We start from the raw sequence: 18,709 nt of genomic DNA on the forward strand, positions 1-18,709 counted from the left end.
GCAATAATAACCATTTTAATTTAGATAATAAAAAATACTCTCTTAATTAAATAAGATTTTTATTTTTTTAATGGATGATCCTTTGATTTCATTGCAACACCACACACAATGGGGTGTCTGCCTAACCACTGGTTTTGTCCAACTTTTCTAGGCTTACGTGCACCATGGTTGGGATTGGAAATTATATCAATAGTAGCTCGGCATCGGGAATCAATGAGTTTTTCAACCTTATTGATTTTACATGTTACCAATTTACCCAATTTAAATTTTTCCAAAAAAATTCTTAACATTTAGGGTAAGATTTCTCTCTCCCTCTTCTCCTCTACGTTTCTTACTTCTTTTGAGGATTTTTTGCAAGATTCTTTCTCTCATACATATTGCTTTGTTCTTTTGATTGGAAGTTTTATATCTTCTATCTACTCCTGCACATATACTTTTGCGGGATAGATCCAAAACTTATCTTGGGATTAAGAACCTTGGCTTAAGCTCTAAAGTTTCAGGTTTCTTCAAGTTCTTCCTTCCTGGGGTTTTGTTAGAGAGGAAGAAGAGGGAGGCGAAATAGAGGAAGCAACACAAACACCTAAAAACAACTCCCTAAAATGTTAGTCTACATCTCTATTGCACCAATGCATGCAGTCTCTCCTTCCACAACTCTTTGTTGCATCAATCCATGTGGTCTATGCTTTTCAGGGGAAAAAAGAAGTTTTTTCTTTCTTCTTTTGAATAAGAAAAATAAAGTAAGTTGACAGTCTGTCCTGTCACTTTGCATGGAATTTGTTTATATACAAAGTCCATGACCGTAACAAGTGTTAGAATCATAGAAAGGAAAAAAAGATTATTAACATTTATAGGTGACTAAAGGGATTAGCTCTGGTGGCAAAGAGTAACACAATGGGGATAGAGAGCTAGATTCTGAAGGGCTTGTGAACTGGATTAATGAAAATAATTAAAAAAATTGGCCAAGAGATTTGTTTAATACTCGTTATGATATCAAATTGGCTCTGTATGAGTTTGATTCATATACTAATATCCATGGTTCTGTACAAACTGTAAAGCAAGCTGCACTCTGTTTATCATGTACTGTGATGCATCATAACCTGAAGATGACATTATTGTATCTTTTAAAAACTACTTGGATATAAAAAAAAAAGTGGTCTTAATTCCATTCAAATTTTTGGAAGAGAAAAAGATTTAGTCTTAATTACAGCATTGCATTCCATCAGAACATGTCAAAGGAAGCAAAGAAGAAAAAACTAAGGGCAGAAATTCATTATTTTGGCGGGCTAGGTGGCTTGTAGTACTTTGTAGGCACAAATGACATTTTAGTGACAGCTCCATCATAAGATTTCCCTCGAATCACAATCTTAACTTTAGTCCCTGGCTTATGTGATCCAGATTTCACATACCCCATTGCTACATTCTTTTTTAGGCATGGACTGAATCCTCCACTAGTCACCTCCCCAAGGCCTTCACCCTTATCATTAACAATCTCACTGTGGCTCCTTGGAGGAGGGCCTGGTGAGACAAGGCCAACACGTCTGATTGTTGGACCCTCTTCAAGCTGTTTTAGGATCACATCAGCACCTAAGAAACCACCTTCTGCTCTTCTTCTTTTCCCTATGGCCCATGAAAGTCCTGCTTCTACAGGTGTTATATGCTGTTCCATATCATTTCCATATAAACATAGACCAGCTTCAAGCCGCAGACTGTCCCGAGCACCTAACCCTGTTAACCTTATTTTTCCTTCAGATTTCTCCAAGATTGCCTTTGCAAGATCTACAGCATGCTCTGAAGGTACAGAAATTTCAAACCCATCTTCACCTGTATACCTGAATGCCCATGGAGATATATATTGAAAAAAGAAAAATGAACTTATGATGACTCTTATCTTCTCCAACAACCATGCTTGTAAAGGTAAACAATTGGAATAGGAAGTACAGCTTCTAAAGCATGATAAATGAATTCCGTGTTGGTAAGCCAAAGATGGGTAAGTTTGTATAGACAACATAAATAACAAGTTCATTCACGTTATATAAAAATTCATAAAGATTTACCAGAACTTTTCAGAGTGAAGCTATAAATGCTGCATGTAATGAATTGTTGTGAATTGTTGGAGGCGCTTTGCATGCGGCACTAAAGAGATAGGCCTAAACCCTATTTGAGATTTTGATTTGAATGCCCTATACTGCTTGACATTCAATCCATTGTATTGAATCGGAATATTTTGATGTGGTACCGCTTCCGCCAACACCTCCTAATTCCTAAGGGAAAATACAACCTGAGGAACTTGACTTGCTCCAAGAGCCATGATGCAAGGCATGACCAACCGGGGTTGATTGGCTCATGGAACTACTTAGGTTCATCAACACGTCCAATCCATCATGCTTTGCTTACGGGGCATGTTCGACCCGGGGGCAATGGCTTTGGTGTGGTTAACTGGTAGTCTAATTTAATTTTAAGTCATCTTTAATTTTAGTGATGGATCTCAGTAATTTTGTCTCATGGTCCAAGTGTGGTTCATATTGGGTTGGTTGCAATTTGTTTAGATGTTGATCAGATATATTTTCTGCTTAGTTTTGTTTATGTATAAGTGGGTATCTACGCCCTAAGCTTATTTTTCCTATTTGCATCTTGAAGTCAAAATAAAAGTATGTTAAAGCCTCATTTTTGGGGGGAGGATTCATGTTTCTCTATCTGAGAAGTTCAAGAGAAATAAAGCTGTGTTTTTTTTTTTTTGCTACATGCTATCTTGGGTTATAGTTGTCACAATTTATCAGTAACTTGGGGATTCAAAAAAGAACTAGAGAACTCAGAGTAAAACTAAATGTCTAACACCTCTTTCGCAGTTATTTTTCATGGTATTCATTCACTTTTAGTTTCTATGTACTTCTTCCATCAGTGCTAATTCAAAACCTATCCAAAAACCCAAATTTCCTTGTATAGAACCCTAGTTTCACTACTTACAAACCTAATACTAGTGCTGAATCGCTGGATGTGCTACTAGTCTTCAACTTCCAAACAGTCTTTTACTTTAAACCCTAACCTATTGCCCTTTTTTTTTTCTTTTTTTCTTTTTTTCCGATAAACCTATTGCCTTCAAATATCTCCGATCTTTCCTATACCTACTCCTGTTATTGTAAACCTAAGTTTTGTGGAATCTAATTTCCTTGCTTCTTTTATTGTTTTCCTTCATTGCAGAATTGACATAATCAGATATGCACAGTGTAATTGTTTTTAGGTGCCTTTCAAGATAATATAATGTAGTCCTAGGTAGGAGTAATCCCACTAGGAGCCGGGGTAATGGGGTCACACACAAGGGCTGGCCGATTGGGTTAGGGTTTAGTAATTTAGGGCAAAACTAGGGTTAGGGTTGGACAATGACAATGGGGTTTATGGAGTTTTAATGTGCAGGTCTAGGGTGCTTTTATGGCATATAAATAATAGGATTTGGGAAGGTTTTAAAATTCTGCAATTCTAGATAGAATTGAGTTGCAGGTTTTGGGTTTAATGGAGGGGATAGAGTGGGAGTTATGAGCTGGATCTTGGATCGAGTGTGGGGAGAGGTGTGGGGGATATAGGTTAGAAGTTTGGTTTGAAATTGATGGACAGATCTGAAGTTATGAGGGAGTCCTAGTTAAGGTAGGAGTTGCAGGTTTAATGGAAATTAGGGTTTGATGGAGGTTAGACAATGAAGAGGGGAATGATATATGTAGGAAACTAAGATTACTTACTGGTTTAATCTCCTTCAAAGGCAGTAGCAGTAGCTTGAAGAAGCTCGATTGAAGAAGAAGAAAAACCTCCCGGTACTGAACAGACGCAAAGAGTCGCAGGAGTCCACCCACCCTATCCACCTTGAGATCCACAATGATATACACTCACAAAGAGTAGCAGCAATGGCAGCAAGCATAAAGCTAATTTTTATTGATCAAATTCGTATTCAATGCTGGCCTCCTTTACAAACTTATATAGAAGACTCAAAAATAGACTTAGACACTAAAAAGGAATGGCCTAACCCTATCTCTAACCTATTAGGTAACTTAAACTGACTAGGAAACTAGAATACTAAAGGAAATAGATTCAAAACATGGCTGGACTTATAGAGTCCTAATCCAGCCCAACTTATATCACATGACCACTTAACCAAGTCACATGATCACTTAAATTGAATCAATTGGATGCAACCAATCTGAACTGGTTCAATTAAAAAAACATAAAAATAAGCTAAGTATTAGGCTAATCCTGTATGCAACCTATGTACCCCTAGTTTAGGCTCATTAAAGTGACCTAATACATAGAAAACCCTTGGGAACAAAGGCCCAACATGTATATAACCCAACCCTAGGCCTATTTCTAAATAAATAAGCCAATTTCTAGGATGAACCTGCATCATAATACGAGTACAAAAATTCTTCTGATGGGATTAAGGGAAAAAATTATATTTTGGGCATTATTAGCGTTCATTCCTTCTTTTCCATAATCCTCCAAATACCCATTTTTCTAAGTCAGTGGAGAAACTAATCATTCTCTTTGTGTTTGCATTAAGTGTGGGTTTTTTCTTTGAGGTGTCAATTCCAATGACAAAGGGAAATCAGGCATCAGTCTTGTTATTAACCTCTTCTCATCAAAGCTTTCTAGGGACAACTAGCTTCTTATTGCTACTCTTAACAAGCTGAGGCACTCTCACTTATTCAAGGTGTTAGGAACTTCCCAATGACAAGATCCTGTTAATGTGTTTGATGGAAGTGAATCTAAATTTTATCCGTATTTGCCTATTTGGTATCAGTTGGTTCTTGGGCCTTTCTCCCTATCAAAAACAAACCAATCAAGTGATCAAAGGAAGGCTGCATTAACTCAAAGGCCGAGAATTTAATCATTTAATTAAAGCAGTGAACATCAACTTTGGGGGGGGGGGGGGGTGAGAGGATGTACTGATTCAAGAACAGCAGTCCCCATGAGGGGGTGGGGAACTCGGTCTAAAACATCAAATAGTCACTTGGGGCTTTTCAACATGCATCATTAATTATAATTCAGAAGGTAGCAATAATGAACCAGGAAAGCAACATACCCAGTTCTAGTGAGAAAGCAGTGCACCCCATTGATATCCAACATTTGGAATTCCCCAAAGTACACCTTGTTCAAATCATCTTTTGTCAAATGCTGAAGAACTGGTGCAGCAAGAGGACCCTACACCAGATTCATACATAAAAATGCTAGATTGAAACCTCTTCAGAAGGCTATAAAACTGAACAGAGAAGAAGTGCTAAGATTGACCAATGTAAAATTGTTGGCCATCCCTTTTGTACTGATTGACAACTTATAAGCCAAGATATAAGTAGATCTCAACTGTGCACAGACTGCTTTATAACCTAATATTTTTAACTTATTGTTTCTTTTATTATAAATTTCAGTCACTGGGGAAGAGAAAAGGTAACAGAAAAAGGAAATGCAAAAAAGCACCAAGCAGAACATAAAAAGGACAAGCACCCGGTGTAAAGTAGTTAAGAAGTTGCAGCAATGTTTAATGAGAATCAGCCTCAGACGCTTGAGCAGCCTGATTATGGTTGAAGAATCCATGCCCGACCAGCAAGGAGATTGTCAAATTGATATTTGGAAGTAAACACCCTTTCATAAAAACAAACCAAAAGGAAATTTCAAAAGATCAACAAAACTAAAATGGGAAAAAGGGAAATCTCGGAATTTTAACCCAAATGCAATGGAACTCACAGAAATCTGACATGGGCTCATATTGAAACAATACAACACCATTCAGATTCTTTAAAAAAATGTTCACAAATACAAGTAAATGACACCAAAACAGGCTCTACGCTGGCTCTGAAAGCCAAGAAAAGCAGAAACTTCAAAAATAAAGATTGTGGCAAAATATTAGTCATGAACCAACATCCATGTAATTAAAAAGAAGCAGGAAAAGGAAACTAGTGATAGACCTGGAGAGCCAGAAGAGATCTCTCATCATGTATATGCCATGAGACCTCTCCACCCTTGGCTTTGAATGCCTTCATGTGCTCCTCAATGTGTGCAAGATCCTTATCCCTACAACCTGCATTCACAACCAGGTATATGTGATCATCCTTCACCTTAGTGACCACCGAATCATCAATTGCCCCTCCTTGCTCATTTGTAAAGACAGTGAGAGTTCCGGTCCCAGGGGCAAGGCCAGCAACATCAGCAATGACAAGCTTCTCAAGGAATGGTATACAGTCCTTTCCCTTAAGACTAAGCCCACACATGTGGGAGACATCAAAGAGGCTACCATTCTCCCTGCAATTCAGAGTGGAGTCCATAATTGAGTCCTTATACTGGATTGGCATGCTCCATCCGGCAAAGGGCACCATCTTCCCACCATTGGCGACATGGAAGTCGTACAGAACAGTTTTCTTGAGCTCAGATTCAGAAGCAAAACATCGACGTGCTACAGCCTTTTTATCGGCCTGACCAAGGCGGCGTGTGATGGATTGCCCAAGTTGCCATAGGCCTCCTCTCATATTGCAGATAAGACCTGAGACATCATAGAATGAAACAGATTAAGAGAATTTCAGAGACATGTGAGTTAGTAATTTCCAACCGAATCTCTGGAGAACAGAGAAGCACAAGTGAGAAACGTATAGTAACATTAAAATGTTTAGACATACAGAGGATTTTGCGGATAACCCAGATACAGTAACAACACAAATCTTTCAAGGAATAGACGACAAGAAAACTGATGATGAGGGTGATCTTTAAGTGGGTTTCAGAATTTCACCTCTAAAGCTCTGAATAGAACAATCAAACAGAGATGTCTATACTCTATGCTAGAGAGTGAAAATCATTGACAACGTATAGATAACACAAATCTCTAGACTCATAAGGTTAGCAATACAATAATATGGATGTAACAAAAGGCAGAGAGACGGAGATAAATGAGATGACCTCCAAACGAATATTACAAGAAATAATGAAATGCTGACAGAAGCCAATCAATCACGAGTCTCTAACCAGTCGGGGAATATTTTTTTATATAAATTACCAGAATCTGTTCACCAGATTACTGAAAAAGAGAAATGCAGGTCAAGAGAATGGAGGAGAGATAAGAGCTAATCAAGAAGAAGAAGAAAGAACTTACTGAGATTTTCTCTTCTTCCCGCAGAACTAAGCCAGACAGATTGGAGGAGAGATAAGAGCTCAAACGAGCATCATCATTCACTGCATAGAGAATTGGTGATGAGTGACGAGTGAAAAGGAAAGGAAAATTATAGCCTTCGAGGTTGGGTTGCTCAATATTAATACATTCTTAGTAGTTTTTGTAATATTGCTGGTGTGATTTAGTGGGTGGTAGAGGTTGTCCTCCGCCAAATCGAGACAGGACACCCCATCGTTGGTGAGTGGTGTGGTGACCATCTCTCTCTCTCTCTCTCTCTCTCTCTCTCTCTCTCAGTCTCTCTATATCCATTGGATTTGTTCAAGGCCTTGAGTCCTGTAAACGACGAGATTCAGACGGGTTAATGACATGGACTTAGGTATTGGTATCAGGGTTTTAGTACTCAGTGTCGGTATCAACCGATACTGATCCGCATCAGTCTGGATCGGACCGATCGATCAGGTTTACCCTTGTTTTTTTTAGTTTCACTTTTACCCTTGTCCATGCTGATCCATCAGTATTGGATCGGCTACCGATACCGATATGAATTGACCAATCCAACACCGATTCTTCAAATCGTGATTGACATTGGTATCAGCATTGGCATCACCATCGGTATTGATGTTGTTATCAGTCTCAGGGCTGATAGCAATAGGATGTATTAGGTCGTTGTGCCACTCAAAAGACCGATACCTAGGTTTTACTAATTGTTTTACCGTCTCTATTCTGATACCACCGATATGATATTGGTCAGGTATTGATGTTGGGTCAGTTGATACAGCAAACCATGGTTGATAATTAGGCTCTACTAGTTAATTAATATTCAAACATATCGATACATAATTGTACGGAAAGAGAAAGTTTCCTGGGCACATGCGGTGCGATACCCCTGCACCCAGACATAAGAGTGCGTGAAATGACCATCGCACACTGGGATTTCCAACTTTCCATGGAGGTGCGGCTATCATTTTACACACCCTTATATCTGGATGCATGGGCAGGGCAGCACACCGCACACATCTAGGTAGCATTTTTTTCTCCCATTAATTTATTCGTGCAACAACTTTATTAGTAAAACACGTACACCAAATTCTTTATAGCTTTTCGCTGGGATTTCTTCATCAACAATAAATAGTGTATCTCAAGATCAGGGCAATCGAAAGAAGGTTACAACTTCTCTCTCTCTTTTTTCTTTTTCCAGTGCTAACCTCCACACTGAAGACCAGACTAAAACCCACGCGACAGACTAAGACCCACCAAGGATTACAAAGGATCAACAAGGGACCCACCAGACCACACTTATTATTACAGCTACAACATTACCACTTTGGGTGGAGGGTAAGATGGTCAAACTCGCAACCTTCACTGGACTTCGCTAGACCCAACTGTCTAGCCACATACCCCTGAGCAAGAAACTCATCTCCAAGATTACAACTTCTTAGTTCATCATTTTTGTTAGAACAAAATGCACACAAATTCATATAATGTATGTATAAATAAATTAATTTAGGTGCCAACCAATAGAAAGTTCTTGGGCCCCCACCTTTACATAGTGCATGACTAAGGTCATCCAATAAGTAAAAACCATCTCCCAATTTTATTTTTTTTTTAAATGTAGGGAAAAAACAATGTAAAAAAAGAAAATCTTTAACTTTTTTTTGTCCAGTTTGGGTCCAATGACTCCAATTGATTTCGATCAGTCCAATTGGTTTCATTCTTTTTCCGGTTTCTAAAAACCAAAACCAATACTAGCCAGCTTCAGTCCGTTTCACCAGTCCGGTTTCATTTTAGGCACACCCCTACCGGGTTCTAAAGACCCCCTTTGCGATGAAATGATTAGCATGCAACAAACCGGCTATCATTAAACAGAATATCTAGAAAATTTTGCAATGCAATACAGCCTACTTTTTTTCAGCAAATGTTTCCATGTGAGAAACCATTGTGTTCTCACAAGCTCACTGCTAACAATACAAGTTAAATTAAACTGTAGGATTATTAGTAGCTTAGGTTAAATAATCCAGATCACTCTCAGGTGTTAACAAGACATGAAACAACCATCTTTGTATGAAACACAATATATAGAAATATTTGCACTGTATGTTACTTTTCCCAGCACCTGTTTCCAGGTAAGAAACCTATATGTTTGAATGACAACAACTCAACTGAGCTAAAATTTTGGAATTATAGGAGGCTAAGTTCATGTCATAGACAAGGGCCTGGACAGAATTTATAATGGCTATGTTTCACTTCAGAAACACTTTACCCATAACCCTCTCCCAACATTTCCATCAATTCATGACCAACAATCAGTGGATACAGTAGTACCCCACAGACAAATATATTCAATCCAGTCAAACAAAACATTCAAGAAAACATACTCTCTGTTAACAATAACTCAATAAGTCAAACAATGAGCAGGATTAGGGAATCGACGCAGTAAATCAGATGCTGTAGTCTATCATTAAATGTGCTAGACTTTATACTTTGAATAACATGATCAATCTAGAGTCAGTTCCATAGAGGATGCTTCATGTACTGAAACAACATTTCAATCATTCCAACTGTTCTAATTGGAATTAAATCTTGGACAGCCATGTGGCTAATCTGGAATCCGAATATACAAAATGAAGGATCTTCCCATTTACTTATATGCAGAGGTGGAAGGCCAACCTTCCAGTTGAAAGAAAAAGGGAGCAATCTATATACCATTTTGTTTATCAAAACTTTAACCAAGTTTAACCTTAATATTTCTTTCAACTACATAAAGACCAAAAACTGCAATGGATCATATTATTTCTGACATTGATTACCAGATGTAACAATTCATTGGTAAAGATCCACCCACTGATACTAATGTAGCTCCCTCAATAGTAAGTTCAACTGTCAACTCCATAAACTTTAACCTTTTGAGAAATTAACCCCTCTACAGTCTACACTCCCACCCCACACTAGCCAGCTAAGTGGCTAAATGCAAAGCCTGAAAACACAGATGACATCAAGATATGACATGCCCCTGTTTGTTATTTTATGCCCATCTTCCTTCCTCAATATGTAATAAGAAAACAGAAACTTGTGTCCCTGTGCCAAAAAGATATAAAGTCTCACTTGACACTCAGCAATGGTGAAAACGGACTTTGGACACATTCATAATGTGTGCAATAATTACCATTACCCCCTCCCCCAAAAGACAACCACTTAGATAAGATTATAATTTTTTTTTTCTGCTCTTATGCCTCTCTTTCTCTTTCTCTCTCTCTCTCCCCCCCCCCCCCAAACAAAACAACTCAGTGTGCCTTTGATTCTAGTGCAAGTTATCATTTATTGATACCCAATTTTTGTCTATTCTAGCACAAGTTATCATTTCTTCAAATATAACTACTAGTCTCAGAAATGTCCTCCATGTTTTGAAGGTTTTCCAAATGGATGGACAACCTTCCCAAATTATGTTTTTGGGAGGGGAGGGGGGAAGAGTATAAACAAGGATCACATTGCAAAACCACTATGGTATTACAGCTATCTTCATTGAGGAAGACTATAAAATTTCATAGTTACCTTAAAAATAATAAAATAAGATTTCTTTCCAAATATACAACTCTTTATCGAAGATGTCTGTTGAACACTAATATACTACCACAATACAAGACCCGTCCCTGGTTCATTCAGAGGAGTCGGAATCATGCAGACAACTAGAGTGAAGAAAGCCTGTATAGGACTGAAAACAACTTAATGGGATTAGTAAACAACTATTAGAAATCAGAACAGACTTACAATCTGTAGACTTCAACATCAAAACAAGCACAGATGATGTTTGGGATTAATAAACACAACAAATAATGGAATATTAGAATTAGTAATCAGAACAGACCTACAATTCACAGATGTGCACACCAAAATATGCAGACATACTGTTTCAATAGACACACTATACATCCAACTACCTGTAAGAAGGGATATTGAATTGTTTGGTATAGAGACTATCTAAATATTAAGAGTGTGACTGTGGAAGGCTTAAAATAAACAATACCCAGGAATTGAATATGAGATCAATGCGATAGAAGAAGGTATGATTGGACAGAAAAACAGCTGTTTTGCTCGCCTGTCTAAGAAATATATAGTCATGGAAAACATCAATAAGGTAAATGATATCAGGATCGACGTGATGGGCTACAAATAAAGCCTGTGATGCTTAATCTAAGCATTAAACTCAGCTCATAGGTAGCAAAAGAAAGCTCCAACTTAAGTCACTGATGGACCCAGATGCAAGGTCTTTGGTACACCGAAAACCAATTCTATATCCTACACTCACAACCTAAATCACACATATACATTATTTACTGAAAATTGAGAAACTTATGCCAATCAAAGTTCCACGCTAAGAAAGCCATGTTAAATAGATACATTATCAGTCAACTAAAGCAGAGAGCGGACCTCAGCACAACGGTAAAATTGCTCCATTGCAACCTAGTGGTCGTAGGTTCAAGTCGGGAAACAGCCTCTTCGCGAAGTGGGGTAAGGCTGCGTACATTATGACGCTCCCCAGACCCCGCATTGGCGGGAGCCTCATGCACTGGGTATGCTCTTTTTTATTAGTCAACTAAAGCATGTCATAGTACTTGCAGAGAACGAAGTTGCTTGAAGTAAAGTATATCCTTTACTAGAAGTACAAAATGTTATTAAGGACAAAAGGCTCAAAAGGGGGGGGAAGATTCCCAAATGAGAAACCCAGTATACACGAGGAATAAAAAGTAGGCAGAATTCCAAAGGTGGGGTTGACTTGTGTGTCGGAAAGAGTCACTGGTGCAAATGTAAAATTGATTGTTATGTTACTGAAACCAAATCACAGTGCATTTACAATTTAAGCTTGAGAAGACTTTTCCCAACCGAGTTAGTATCTCTATCACAAGTACAAGGCAATGTGACTTTGGAAATTCTAACTGAACAAAAAGTGACAGACTAATACACAAACTTAGAAGCCTACAACATAATTTCACCTTTGCAAAACGTCAGTGTAGAAAATATCAGAAAACTCCACAGAAATGGAGACAGAGAAATACAGAAGCTCCTGGCAATTAAGGTGGCAACAAGACATGACAATCTGAGATGGCTTATTAACAATACAGAGATTTTAACATCATAAAGGTAGAAGGAGAAAAAGAAAGCAACATGACATTAATCTGAAACAGCTATCCAACCAAAACAACATCATGCCTCAGTAACTTAATGCAATGTAGATGCCAAAAATATCTTTGTAATGGAAGAAACAAGTGAAAATACAATGAAATATTTTCTCGAGATCTGCCATTTTTATACAACCTTGGCCAAATGTTCACCTCTTACCAAGTTAACTTCCCAACGAAGGCAAACTTTCTTCAACTTCCGTCCACAAGTCAGCAGTCTTAGCGAATCTCTCCTTCAATTGGCCAACAAGTTCCCGTGCCTCTTCAACCTTTGAAATGCTCACAAGCCCATTCACAAGTGTCTTCATGGTCGTGAAGTTTGGGACCCAATCCTTCTCCATGCTTTCTTTACACACCTTTAATGCAGCATCAAAGTCCTTGCCTTGGCAGAGGTAGTGAACCAAAGTAAAGTAACAATCACTATCTGGGACACACCCCGTCCTCGGCATATCATTAAATAGACTCTTCGCTTCCTCTAAATCCCCCTCCTTACAAAACCCATGAATGAGATGGCAATAAGTAACAGAATTAGGCTTCATGCCCCTTGATAACATACCTTCAAACAACGCCTTAGCCTCAGCAGATTTCTTCAATTTGCAGAGACTTTCAATCCTAACATTATTAGTACTAACACTAGGACGAATATCGTGTTTCTTCATCAATTCCAACACTTTCCCAACGTCTTCAAACTTCTCCTCTTTATAAAACCCCGCAAGCAAAATCCCAAAAGTAATAGTATTCGGCTTACAACCTTTCCGATCCATCTCAGCTAAAATCGAGTAAGCCGAACTAGATGAACCCGACTCACAGAAAGCTTTAATAACGGTATTATATGTATATAAATTTGGCTTAATTCCATAAGTTTTGGGGAATTCCATGAAAATTCGACTTACCTCTTCATACTTTTTTGCGAGAATGCAAGCAAACAAGAGGGCATTGAGGGTTTTGGCTGAGCGAGGGAAACCCAGTTCGTCCATTTCCTTGAAGGTACGAATAGCATGATCAAGCATCCCAGATTGGCCGTAGAGGACAATGGCATGGGCCATGAAACGCTCGTTTTGGAGGTCAGGGCGGGATTTTAGTTCATCAAGATAGGAGCGGATAAACTCAAAGGATTTAGATTCGGAGAGTTTGGAAACCGCAAGGGAGAAAGCAACACGATCAAGGTGGACTTCAGGGGTGAGAGAAGCAGCACGGCATATGTCGAGTATACGTTCAGGATTTTTCTCAGATTTCAGGAGCCCTAAAGCTGCTCGAGTTTTTTGTTTGCTGGTGAGAGGAGTTGAGTCCGGGCTAAGGATCGATGAGAAATAACGATGGTGGAGCAAATTGTTGAGGCGTAAACGAAATGCAGAGGCCATGAATTTCAGATTCAGTGGTTGTGGATGTTGGCGTTCATGCAGAGAAGCTTGGGTTTTGAACGATGTCCATAATAACATTCAATAGAAACTCTGAAGAAATCAATAAAGAAGAATAAAAAATGGCTGCTTCAGAATACCATTGAAGATAAATAACGAGTTGCAGAGAGTAGAGACAGAGACGGGAAAACCCTAGGGGTTTATAACTTTAGTTAGAACTTAGATCATGTGGGTCCCGATTGTACAAAAACAAAAAACTGATCGGACCAAGGGTTTTGAACCCGACGTGAATCGAACACGCAACCTTCTGATCTGGAGTCAGACGCGCTACCATTGCGCCACGGATCCGATAGGTATATACATAATAATAAAAACTTGTACTCCTAAAAATACTAACTTATGATGTGACTGTAAGATAATTTTTGTTTTTTCCGAAAACATAATTTCTGCTTTTCATTTCTCCAATTTATGGGTTTCAATGTAAAATAATTTTGTTTGACATATTCACAGTGGGTTTCTAATAAGGGTCAACTGGGGCGGCGTTCCTAGACATAGTCCTTAGTCCATGACTTCATGGTTCATTGGATGGTCAATGCGGAAAATTTCCTAGTATTGGGGATGCTGCTGTACGCATCGTGCAGTGTAATAGCACTCATGTGCCTAGTTATTTAATTCAGTCGAACCGAACTATTCCGAATAATACGATTAATTCTTGCCGGATACGATTTAAAAATACAAATCGAAAAAAGTCGTGACTTATTAGAACTATTTAAAAAAACGCGATATTTTTGGCCGAACCGAATTATATACTAATAATTCGGTTAATTAAAAAAAACTCAAAAAAAATCCATGAATCCCATAATTCCCATTCCCGTAATTCCGTAATACGTATTCCGTTAGGTTTCACTTTCACACGGTCACACCCCTTTAACCTTTTTACGGTTTTACCATGAGTCCATGACTCCGTGACTCCGTGAGAGTGTGAGAGAGACAGAGTCAAAGACTCAAAGACGGCTGCGCTCTTCTTCTTCTCCGATTCAGGCCACCGCTGCAAGCAGCAAGCTTGTTACTTGCAAGGCTGCAACTGCTATCTTGTACTCTCGTCTCTTGTGACTCTCGTCCCACATGCCACATCCTATCTATAGATCTACCCAGTTCAGAGATTTCAGTGTTGGGAACACTCCATGTGAACTTCTGAAGCTATTGATCCTCTGCCCCCTTCTTCTTTTCTATTTATATTTAGATTTCAGCCAGCGAGACTCTCTTCTTCATCTGCCTCTGTAAGTATTTTCTCAGCCTTAGTCAGTGACTCAATGTTATTGATGGGTTTTAATTTTACTTGAAAAATATCTTCTTTCACAATCTAGATCGAGATCCATCGAAGAACTGGAAAAGAAATAAAGATACACGAAAATACAAAATCTTTCTCAAATCCAGACGTGTTTGGAACTTTGGAGTATAGTTGTATGCCTGTATGGGAGCCGTGGGGATAGTAAGATTCGCAATGGAGAATTAGAGATAAAAATAGTTAGTAAGAAAGAGACTTTTTTTGACAAAAAAAAATAAAAATAAAATAACTACTACAATACTCTTTAGTCTCTAATCTCTGTAGGAAAAATTTTAGAATGACAGAATGACATTCTCTTTTTCTAATTTGTGTGTGTTTGTCATGTACTCACATGAAGCCGGGAAGGTAACAAAATATCTTCTTCAATTTTAGAATGACAGAATTATGATTATTCTTCTTTTTTTTCAATTTGTGTGTGTGTGTCATGTGAAACCGTGAAGCTAACTTAGAGCCTTAGAGGTAGTTATTATATTGAGAGGGTTCCACCTGTGAATTCTCCTATGAGACCATGAATCATGGAAAACAGAGGAGGTCCCTTTGAGTTAATAATTGTTTTATAAATGGATGAATGGTACCTCATCTGGTGCCATGTAGGAATATTACACTTGCATGGATGATGGAATTAGGTAGACTAAATGTTATGATTTTGATTTTTGTTATGCTTTAGACCATTGTAATTCTTGTTATGCTTTTATGGATGATGGAATTAGTAGCGTATAAATACTTGTATTCCCAATTTGATGTTACTTGTATTTAATGTAGGTATGTTAATTGATTGATAATGTTAAACAGATACTATAAATATTTAAAATAACGTTCGAATTTTTTGCCCGACTTTTATTTTGGTAAACGAATAATTTTCAAATCCGAATCCGAATCAGAATTTTATTATGTCCGTTTTTTTGACCGCTTTTTTGACCGAAATCTTAAATTAACAAAACGAATCATTCCGAATAATTCCCGAATCCGAATTTGCTAACTAGGCCCATGTGTGCACAATGGGCCCCATCGTGCACACATGGGCTCTATTGCACCGCACAATGCGCACAGCAAGGCCCCCAGTACTGGGGGCGATAAAGATCCGATCAATGCAAGGTTACAAATTGAAACACATTGATTCTACTAAGATTTTTTTTTCTACAAAATAACTAATTTGCAGAGTTGTGATCTTTATAGCTCAATTACATCTAATTATTAGGGGAAATGTTTTTTGTCCAAGAGCTTGGTGAGATTGGGATCCTACCCAATGAGCATCCCGCCCAATGAGTGTTTTATGAGGCATTCAATGGATGGGCTGCCACGCACACATCCCGACATGCGCCCAAGCAGCCCAATCGTTGGATGCTCATTGGAGAGGAACCGGATCCATGAGTGTGGCCTACACCAGCGCTGTCATGTGTCTATCTCTCTCCTTCTCTTTATGAATTGACATCTATGTCCCCTATTGAATGCATAGAGAGATAGACACAGGGAGCACTGGCGTAGGGCACACCCCCAGACAAAGAACACTTTTTGTAATTTTATATTTCCCCTCTCCTCCCATTTTTATAGGATTTCCTCTGCGTCAAATATGAGTTTGAACAACTTGTGAGGTTAGTTAAATCCTATATGTTGAAGTTTTAAAATACCTTTTATTTTTTAATTGGCACCCATACAATCCAAGCACAATGATTGTCATTGCTCCTCCTTCACCATGGTTTAAACCTTTAAGGAAAATCGAGTCCTAATTATATTAAGGGATATAATTTTCTGATGTGAACAGAGACCCTCTTCCTGAATCCTAATTATTTTGAGGGATTTGGTTTTTTTTAAAAAAAAACTAAAAAAAGGAACTCATCTCTTATGATGATTTGAAATTATGATTGAACTCTAAGGAAGAGTAGAGGCCCGAAGATGTGAGTATAATCTTGAATCAACAGACCATCTCCTCTTCCTTTGCCCATTTGCCCGGGCAATTTGGTTTGGTAGTGAACTCTCTTTTGTGGTTCCAAATGATGGCCCCTTTACCTTTGATCGCTTGCTGCTCACGTGGAATCAACTCAGGTTCCTAACAAAAGGAGTAGTAAGGAGGTACTTAGTCTGCTCTCTTTCATTTGCTGGACTAATTGGCTGGCAAGGAACGATTTAGTGTTTGGAAAGAAAGAGTGGACTCCTGAGGAAGTGTTCCAACGAGCTCAGGTCTCTTTTGGAGAGTTCTCTTCGATCACTAAAGGTAAGGTGCCAACTGAGGCAAGTAGACTGGAAGGTCAATCTCCTATGACGAAGTGGAACCCTCTAGAATCTAGTTTCATCAAGATAAATTGCGATGCTGCTCTATCGTTAAATGACTCGGGAGGTGGGATTGGTGTGGTTCTGAGAGATCACAAAGGAAACCCCATACAAGCGCTATCAAACCCTATTCAATTTCAAGAAGTTATCCTAGGAGAAGCGTTGGCTGTTCTTACTGGTCTTCAAATGGCTTCTGCAGGAAAACTTCCTAGGGTCACTATTGACTCAGATAAGGCGGAGCTAATTTCCTACATTAGGGACCCATCTCTAAACACTCCAATTTATATCATTAGCACACTTCATGATATCCAGGCCTTGATCCCAAGTTTTACCAGATGTAACTTCTCTTATATCTCTAGAGATGCAAACTTGTTGCGCACTCTCCAGCTCAGAAGGCCATGTATGTGACAAGTCAAACTTATTGGCCTATTTCCTCTCCCTGGCTCCTTGAACTCTGTTATAAGGATGTCGGGTGTACTTGTCACACCCGCAAACCACTCCCTAGGAGGATTCGACTAGTGACCCGAATACCCAAAGTACTCGAAGACCTTCAGGATCCCGATGTAGTAAATACACGTCACAAGCACAACACCATATCAAGATAAAAAGTATTTCATTGATCAGAGTGCGCGAAAAGTACAATTTACAAGTTTATATACATATTATTTACATTCAGATCCCCTTTTTCCCAAACAGCCTAAATTTACATAATTTCATCCATTGGGCTAGAAACAAGCTATACTAAAATATTTATAATGAAAATACATCTGCCATAAAGAGTAGAGTTTTAACAAAAAAAAAACAAATAAAAAGACTACGCCATCAGTCCCTGTTCTCCAAGTAATCCCCTCCACCTCCATCATATCCACCTGCAAGACCATCTAAAAGAAAATATTCCACAGGGGTGAACTCCACTAAGCCCAGCAAGTAAAGGATAAACCACATACAAGCATTCACACATACAAGACAAAAATCCTAAATGCATAGATTCAATTTTAAACCTAATTTCCAATTAACAAACAATGCCTACGTCTCTAAGTCGGTACTACGCCAACAATTCGGAAAAACAGACTTGGGTCCGTCAACTCAACCCAAGTCGTAACCTCAATTGTTGCATGGAGCCCACACCAGTAATAATCCCCAAATCCTCCCATGGGTAGACCCCGATAATCATAGCTTGGACCCCACCTCGGTGTTCCACACTCCTCAGCGACAGGGGAGCTATGATCCCCCAGCACCTGAACCCCTGCTGGTAAGGGTTGTAGTACTAAGGAATGACGTCCTTAGCCATATGCAGACTAAATGACATAGTATGAGGTGTACAGTGCTTCCGTATTCCATACTACGACATACCATACCTCTCGTTTCCAAGTCGTCTACGACATCTATTCTAACATACAAAGTTCACATTCCACATCGCATC

General features: G+C 38.7%; 2 protein-coding genes and 1 non-coding gene across 3 annotated transcripts; all 3 read right to left on the minus strand.

Moving 5' to 3' along the window:
* Positions 1 to 1,145: 1,145 nt before the first annotated feature.
* Positions 1,146 to 7,289, minus strand: LOC122645858 (aminomethyltransferase, mitochondrial-like). Its single transcript, XM_043839249.1, has 4 exons — positions 7,121 to 7,289; positions 5,946 to 6,517; positions 5,066 to 5,184; positions 1,146 to 1,829 (listed from the first exon to the last, which is right to left on the minus strand). Exons 2-4 carry the CDS (start codon positions 6,501 to 6,503, stop codon positions 1,271 to 1,273), a joined length of 1,236 nt encoding a protein of 411 aa, XP_043695184.1. The 5' UTR covers positions 6,504 to 6,517; positions 7,121 to 7,289; the 3' UTR covers positions 1,146 to 1,270.
* Positions 7,290 to 12,390: 5,101 nt separating this feature from the next.
* On the minus strand, positions 12,391 to 13,688 carry LOC122644600 (pentatricopeptide repeat-containing protein At1g61870, mitochondrial-like). Its single transcript, XM_043837980.1, has one exon. The coding sequence runs from the start codon at positions 13,671 to 13,673 to the stop codon at positions 12,477 to 12,479; it is 1,197 nt and encodes a 398-aa protein (XP_043693915.1). The 5' UTR covers positions 13,674 to 13,688; the 3' UTR covers positions 12,391 to 12,476.
* A 258-nt stretch (positions 13,689 to 13,946) lies between these two features.
* Positions 13,947 to 14,018, minus strand: TRNAW-CCA. The gene has a single exon. It is a non-coding gene; the product is annotated as a tRNA-Trp (tRNA).
* Between the last annotated feature and the right edge of the window lie 4,691 nt (positions 14,019 to 18,709).

Source organism: Telopea speciosissima, chromosome 11 (assembly GCF_018873765.1).
Source record: "Telopea speciosissima isolate NSW1024214 ecotype Mountain lineage chromosome 11, Tspe_v1, whole genome shotgun sequence".
In the NCBI taxonomy this organism is placed as follows: domain Eukaryota; kingdom Viridiplantae; phylum Streptophyta; class Magnoliopsida; order Proteales; family Proteaceae; genus Telopea; species Telopea speciosissima.

Coding starts and splice junctions, on each gene's coding strand:
- LOC122644600 (XM_043837980.1), bottom strand. CDS start 13,673: ATGGCCTCTGCATTTCGTTTACGCCTCAACAATTTGCTCCACCATCGT.
- LOC122645858 (XM_043839249.1), bottom strand. CDS start 6,503: ATGAGAGGAGGCCTATGGCAACTTGGGCAATCCATCACACGCCGCCTT. Junction 5,185..5,945: donor GATCTCTTCTGGCTCTCCAG/GTCTATCACTAG, acceptor AATCTGGTGTAG/GGTCCTCTTGCTGCACCAGT. Junction 1,830..5,065: donor TGCTTTCTCACTAGAACTGG/GTATGTTGCTTT, acceptor ATGGGCATTCAG/GTATACAGGTGAAGATGGGT.